This window comes from Ceratosolen solmsi, unplaced genomic scaffold, assembly GCF_000503995.2.
Source record: "Ceratosolen solmsi marchali unplaced genomic scaffold, CerSol_1.0 scaffold226, whole genome shotgun sequence".
In the NCBI taxonomy this organism is placed as follows: Eukaryota; Metazoa; Arthropoda; class Insecta; order Hymenoptera; family Agaonidae; genus Ceratosolen; species Ceratosolen solmsi.
The window spans coordinates 5640-14157 of record NW_011948480.1 but is presented as its reverse complement, the minus strand read 5'-3'; the positions used below and the strand labels follow the sequence as shown (position 1 = coordinate 14157).

At 26.1% G+C, this 8518-nt stretch overlaps 1 protein-coding gene across 1 annotated transcript; it reads right to left on the bottom strand.

Moving 5' to 3' along the window:
- Positions 1 to 915: 915 nt before the first annotated feature.
- Positions 916 to 8234, bottom strand: LOC105366991 (ubiquitin-protein ligase E3B-like). The gene is made up of 7 exons (XM_011505611.1): positions 8156 to 8234; positions 7773 to 8100; positions 3937 to 4116; positions 2240 to 2443; positions 1966 to 2155; positions 1738 to 1905; positions 916 to 962 (listed from the first exon to the last, which is right to left on the bottom strand). Exons 1-7 carry the CDS (start codon positions 8170 to 8172, stop codon positions 916 to 918), a joined length of 1134 nt encoding a protein of 377 aa, XP_011503913.1. The 5' UTR covers positions 8173 to 8234.
- Positions 8235 to 8518: the final 284 nt, after the last annotated feature.

Here is an 8518-nt window from a genome sequence, read left to right as displayed (position 1 = left end):
ACTTGGGTCAGTGAACTATTTAAGAGGGATAAATATTCAAACACTCACTTTGAAGTCAACAAGGAAAAGGGAAATCCCCTCAGCTGAGTTCGAAGCCATGTCTTCGCTTGCAATGTCGTCAATTCATGGCGCCATACCCACCATCTTCCACCGAAGGTCTCTCCAGGAGCCAAGTCACCGGGCATACTTCAGGGATTAAGGCCGTTTCAAAGGCAAACGCAACATTATCCTGACTAATGCCACTGCCTGTATCTTCGCACCATTCAGCACCCACCTTGCCGATCCAACTACCACTCGCTAGTACTCACGTTGAAGTCACCAAGGAAAAGGGGAAGTCCCCTCAGCTAAGTCGGAAGTCATGTCTTCGTTTGTAATCTTTTAATATAAATTTTTAATATAAAGTGCTGTGCCACCAGTTCACATGGTATCTCCAGTAGCCAGCCCGAGCCTAAGATTTTAGCCCGCGCCACGCAAGAAGCCTGCATCGACCCTTCAGTTTCATACCTTGTCGATCCTAACCTCTAATAAAAGCTGCTTGTACCCAAGTGCACGAAGTAGTAGGAGATTCACTACGTGGCACTACTCGAAGAAGTGGTATGAGCTTTATAATCTCTCCGTTCTAAGGATAACCTACGATCAAGGGCACCACATTGCGAGGGTACCACCTCCTTCTTCCATCAAATTGCACACAAACGCCACATGCTAACTGCCGAAAAGCTGCAAGAGTTCATACAGGTTTCATACAAAAATTCATCCCTGTAATAGAAAGTAAATGGAATAAACATCAATAAAAAAGAGATGTGTTAAATATTGAATCAATACACTAACCCTTCCACTTGCCCAGGCATTTTTGCCACATAACATCTCGCGGTTCTTTAGTTAATTTTAAACAATTTAATCCTTCGACCCGGATTGCTACACCTTGGTGAAGCGAGTCGGATCATCGGATACAATAACCAAATCTTTAAACATTAACATTAAATTTAAATATTAACACATTTATATAGTGAGAAACTGAAGAGATACGAGATAACAATGTTCGATATTAAGATACTTGTATGTTTATATTTATATATATTGCATACAAAATTAGATGAGTTCATTTATTATAATAATTATTAACATAAGCATTATTAAATGTAATAATATACTCACCAAATAAATTATTTAATATAGATTTATAAAGAAATTGATTAAAAAAATATGACATAGAAGTAAAGTCCGAAAGTTTAAATAGATCCTGTTGCTCGTACATTTCTATATCATCTAAAATACTGTTAAAATATAATGTATGTTTATTTATTTTTATTAAATTACAAAGTAATACTAGCATTTATATATCAAATTGTAAACAAAATTTTTTAAATACTTACGTTATAAAATGAGTCATGCAATCGCAAAATAATATTAACATTTGGAATTCTGGAGACACGCATTTCGTTGTTACAGTTAAGTGATCTAGAAATGCTTTAAGACCACAGTTCGGCCCAAGACGTTTCAAAAATGTCCATAAATTATATAATATTTTTTTATCTTTATAACAAAGACCTATTTCAAATTAAAATTAATTAAAAAATTATTTTAAATTATCTAATGCATAGTTTTATGATAACATAAACATATTATATTATACTAGATACAGTATATATTTATGAAACAATATATAAACTTATTTACCGGTAAGAATAATAGGTTTTATTTCCTTTAATGCATTTAACGCAGTTTGATATAATTTACATATCAAAGAAATTTTTATTGCGTTTTGACTGTCTAGCTTATAATATTGTTTTTTTTTTTTCATTTTTACTTCGGAAAATACTTTATAAACAAAATTAGTAGCAGAAGTACTTTCAGAATTTAGCTGTAACCAAGAATCTCTCCCTACAAACTCTTCAAGTGGTTCACCTACACAAAAATATAATTATTAAAATTAATTTTTTGTTTAATTTATAGAATTAAACTTACAAATTAAATGTGTAATAATTTTTCCTGTCCAAAGATATGAAAGTTGTTTTTTAACTTTAGGCATAACTTCGTGAAATGAAAATTCTTCAGGTTGTTCAAGCCATCCAATTATTGGATGCCAATAGGTTGTATTGCACTTTTTTTTTATTACAGATTGTTGACAGAATTCAAGCAAACTGGTGATAACAAACTAAAATACAATGTAAAATTTGAATTAATAAATAAAATTATAATATATATATGTTCAATAACAAAAAAAAAATTAATAACATACTGTGAAATCAGGATAATAAATATCATTCGAAATTCTGTCATATTCTATATTAGCTAGTTCTATTAAATTTGCCAGTAAGTATAGTGTATAATTGCGTTTTAAAATACTGAAAATAGTTTTTGCATTCAATTCATTGTTTAAAAATTTAATGCTTTTCACAAATAAATTATTTTGCTTGAATAATGATATGCTTGGAGATCTATCCTAAATATTACAAATACTTAATTTTAGTACAAACTATATTTATTAATATTAAATAATCATATAGATGTATCTAGAATTAAATAATACATAAAATTATATTGCAATAAAAATTGTCAACTCATCTATTTTGCACTTTTAATGAATGAGATGAATATAAATATTTATATTATAAGCAATATTAAAAACAATGTATGATTTACAATACATACAATTTCGTTAAAAGTAATTAAAATTAATTAATACATTATTACATGATCTTGTAAATATATATTTATTGCATTATTAGAAAGTAGTTTAAGATTTAATAAATTTGACTGTATTATTGATTTCTATTATAATTGAATAATTTATTTCCCTTTATTTTTTAAAATTATTTAAAAATTATTTTATATTTCATACTGCCATTTCCTTTGATATAGTTTTTTCATAAAAGTAGAATAATTTTATTATATCTATTTTTAGATATTTATGATTTTTACATGTTGATGTTTTCGAACATGTATGGACTACCACTCAGTTACATTTTCATTACACTATTAAACTCTTTGTATTACAATGTATCGAATCAGTCCGTAGTATGGTATGTATCATTTTGCATTGTAATTGTTTCTACAGTATCAAATTAATTGTATTTAACACACAATTCGTTTAATAAATTCTTGAGTATAAATATATATAAATATATATACGATTTACATTTTTTTTTAGAAATCAATGTATTCATAAAATTTAAGCGTTTCGATTATATTCAAATTATATGCTCAAGAAAGTCAATTAATAAATTAATTTTGATTTAACATTACTGTAGTAGTTATTAAATACTTTTTTACTAAGTTGCATATAAGTGAAACAATATGTTTTTGTGTTTTTATTTCACAATTAATATATTTTTTGAATAATTGGTAATTAATTCAATATAAATTAAAGGAAATAGAAAATACTAAAAATAAAATAACAATGTATTCATAATTTCTATTTTATAGAAATATATAATGATATAGTATTGAAAACCTTTAATGAATAGAAATAATTTTCTTTATGTAAGAGTAATTAAACCTAGGAAACAAATTAAATCATCACAAATTTATACTATAAACTAAATATTAATAATTGTTAAATTATTAAATATATTTGATGGTAACTTGGTTGGATCAAATACTTTTTGGGAAATATAATTTCCGTAAGGGCTTTTTCATGCATCACATGTATCAGAGAGAAAATTAATTTTTTGAAAACACGCCATTTTTACAAGATATACATTAAAGACGGTATATCTCAATAAAAATGATGTCTAATCTATTTATTTATTTATTTAACGTTTTTTGGTAGATGTAAATAGTCATATAACTATAAGAACTCAACATCATACCACTAAAAATTCTCGCAAACAAGCACATGCATTATTACAAGATTTTTTTTGTTTTACACTATGAAAATATACATATATTTCTAGTACATTAATAAAAAGGATTATTATTATATATATTACTTACCATATCATTCAAATGACACACTAACGCAGGTACACTGATGATATTAATTATAAACACCGAAAATAATTTATCCGATATTTTTGAAAAAAGTAATGGTCTAAGAGTCAATGTTGTTATAGCAGCTAATGCAGTAGGTTGTAACGTAATTATCTGTCTGCACAAACCCTTGATAAGAAGATTCTAAAATATTATATCACGAAGATATCTAAATTTAATAATGTGTGGACATCTTATTTTGTTAAAACTTTGATAATTTAATATAATATGAACAATAAATATAAATGAAACTTTATATTAGTTATTTTCTAAATATTATTAAAAATTAGTTTCAATTATTTATATAATAGTATATTTTAAACTTGAACACCAGTCAAAACATTTATTTATTCTATTTATATTTTTAAATATAGTTTATCATATATAAAACATTGATATCGTTTGATTGTAAATCTTGTGATCAATTGATCAAAGATTCTGGATCAAGGTATATTCTCTCTTACCGGGGACACCGCAGTACTTGCTTGAGATAACTAGGAGGAAACACGGTGTACTACAAGACGTCGCTACATATTACAATTGCATTCTCAATCGCAGCGCCAAAACTTCTCTACTACATCTTCATCAAGACGTCGCTACATATTACAACTGCATCCTGGATGAAGGCGCCAACACTTCTATACTACATCTGTATCAAGACGTTACCACATACTATATCTCCACTCTGGATCAAGGCGCCAAAACTTCTGATACATCTGCTTCAAGACGTCACTGCACGCTACATCTCGATAAATACCATAGAGCGCACTACCAATATACACTGACCTATTAAACCATTTTTATATTTATACATCAAGAGGAGACTCGCATGTAAAACAACATACGTGGCACTATACAAGAAGTGTCAAGGATTTACGACCTTTCACTTCTCAGTGTACACTTCTCATTCCCACCAAGCGCCCTGCTCCAAGGGGACCCGGAGATTTAGAATTTCCAACCTCGACTTGCACTACATGCTACCTCCACGTGAAAAAAAAACACTAAGGAACGGCAAAATCTCACCTATTCTCACCATCGACATAGAATCATAATTGTGTATTTGTAAATTAAAACTCAATAAATAGCACGAAAAGCAATTGTGTTAATTATTGAATTGAAGCATTAACCTCTCATTTATTCACACTGTTTCACTAGTAAAATGGTGGATATGGTCTAATCCAACCATCTTGGTCCTTCGACCACCAGGTGACTGGAATTCCGAAGACTCCTCTTTAATATAAATAATTAGTCTTAATTGACTGGATTTTTAATAGTCAAAAACACTGATATCATTAAACATTGTATTATTACTTATAACATCTCATTGATGAAGTTTTCTCCATTCTTATTTTAATAATTTAGATAAGATATAATTAATATTTTCTCCTGTATCATTTTTGTTGTTTCATATATTTTATTAAATTCTAATTTTCTAATTGTACATAAGTAGCAAGTACTTTATAATGAGCATCTCGGTAGTCATGTTATATCTAATGACTATTTAAGTACAGCCTATTGCAGCGTTAAATCTTAACTTGATTAATACTCTAACATAAAATATGAGATACTTAACAGTATATTTCTGTCGGTTACTCTGGTATACTTTCTGTACCATATTTTCAGTTAAATAAGAAAATATTGAAATAGCAATAGAAGTCAAACATTAACCAATTAATCATGGAAATGTACATACTATTTTATATGTGGGATATTTAATACCAATAATCTCATAATAATAAAAAATATGAAAGTATAAGATAGGTAAATTCAAAAATTGATCATAATGCTACATCATTTTCAATAAGAATATTATTATTCTTTCTTTGTTAGGTAATTGATCTATATCATTTTTCTATTAATCATAATTTTACAAAAATATCAGGAAAGTCTGCTTTTATAATTTATATATTATTATTATACGTTTGAGCCATATTTATAAAAAAATTATCATGATAAATATTGCATACAATACATATTACCGAAGTACGTTTTTGTTAACGTCAGTGGTACATCGTAACTTCTGTAGTATTATATCTAGTAATCTATCTCCAACAGAATGGTAAAATAAGTTACTAAATTATTTGTCACTACATTAATTAATCATATATAAGTAAACTTGTTCTCTGTAAATATTATGATCATTCTTAGAATCATATTAGTATATTTTTATTATCATTTTTATACTATAATTGGTAGTTCATCTATCATCTTTAAAAGTTTATATTTGATATGCTTTTGTCGTAAAATACTATGATATAATTGATTTAGAATATTTCATTTAAAATTATCACATTGCAATCAATTTGAATATTTTCTTGAATTTCATTTTAATTACTCGTTTTATGACTATACAACTAACTTTAGATGTTCGGTCTTTTCTTTAATGAGCGACTCAGTGTGGAGAGATGTAGATGAGATTTTAATATGTATTGTTCGTTTTTTAATTTGTTAATAAATATCTAGTATAATTTAATATAATTTAACGAACTAGCACAAATAATATCATTAAAAATTATTCTTTATTCTTAATATTAAAGAATATGTAAATTATCATGTTCCTATTTTTTGTCTAATAAGATTACGTCTGCTTAGATCTATTAATAATATTCGATGATTTTAGAACTTTAAATATTAGTTTTATATAAATAACAACATTACTATTTGAAAGCATTGTAAAAAAAACACATGGCAAAGCACTTGTGGAATGTTAATATATGTAGCAATTTCGGAATTCTAAGCAAAATTATCATCTTATACGTACTTATATATTTTTCTGTCTCTTAAATACAAGCTTACAAGCATCTTTAATTAGACAGTGAGTTATAATCATTTTCTAATAATTTTCCATTTTTTATATAGCGCATAATTTTGGAAATATCGAGTTACGCTACTGAATAATATAAACGTATGTTTGTGTTATAATTATTGCTATCAGGATCACTATACTTCATATATTTATGTATTATATATGTTTGCAGAAGGTGCTATAGGGTGGATATATATTGTAACATAAATTATATTACTATATCAATAGTACCCTCTCTATACATTGTGTAAATATTATATCCAACTTATATTTAGAAATTTATCATACATTTTTTATTTTTAATTTAATATGATATAGCACTTATTTGTTTTAAATTTGAAAGCTAAATTGTTTGCCATATAGCTCGAAGGTGATAACTAGTTTCTAATTTAAAATCAAATTGACTATTTCTATCAGAGTGTGAATATGACTGCTCATGTATATGCTTCCTGTAAATATTTTACCGCATGACAAATCGGACTGCTGTTTATAGACAAAACTTTTTTTTCAAATATTATGTCTAAACATATAATGTACTTTAAAAATTTTGAAGTAAATTTTATTATTTTTAATTATTATTATCTAATATTTCAATGTTATAATTTGTCATAATTACTTATTGATGTTGGTATTTCATTCGTTGTCATCATTCTGCATTAAACTATCTTTTTCAAATAGAATTTTAATGCAATTATTAATGCAAATTAATTTCTAATATTTAACTAATTTAAATATATTCCATTTTTAATATAATTTAAGACATAGGTCGTATTGCTTTATAAGGGTATACACATTTTTATTTCAATAAATTTATTATTATTTAAATATCGAATTTTATCAATTTTTTTTTTATTTTTAATAAGAATAATTATCCTGGCTTTTTTTCTTTTTATAATTTACTTAATAGAAATTAAGGGTAAAGCTACCAACTTTAAATTATCAAAGTTTCACGATAATTTAGTAGTAATATTGCAATAATCTGCTAATAAATTACCTTCATTATTTTGTAAAAATCATTTTTCATTAAATATCTCATTATATTAGCACAAAGCTGATTCATCCCTACTTTAAGTTTTTGCATTTCTGATAATCTCATAAGGGACCACGTTTGCGTTGATGTAAAGCTTACTAATGTATGCAATCTTAAAAGAATAGATTTATTATCTGTTGGTTGTTCGGGATGTAGATCTTCTAGTTCAAGTAAACAATATCGTAAAATAGATTTTAATTGATATATCCACAAAATATAATTATCTCTTATCAAAGCCACTCCTATGTATGAAAATATAGGTGATTCAGAATCAAGTGACAATACGAGATATCTGAAATTTTTAATATTATTATATACTAATAAATAAATTTATAGTTATAACTTACTTGCATAATTTTTCCATTCGCTCTCTATCCCGTTTTTTATTATAAATTGTTAAGAATTTACTGAGAATTTCATAAATTTGTATAACAGGTATCATTTTTATATTCTGATCATTTGTAGCGTTACAATAAAAAATAATATCAAAGTTCATCCTGTAAAAATTAATTATTTTTATTTTTCAATTCTACATATGCATGACTGTATTTTTGCGGCTTGCGTACGGGTTAGTACACGTGCTCGTTATATGTTGATAAATATATAAATATCTTTTGAAACATATAATCATTTTACTATAATAGATTAATTTAAAAAAATATTATTAAGATTGTTAAAAATTTTTTATCTGTTATGTAAATATTAAAATG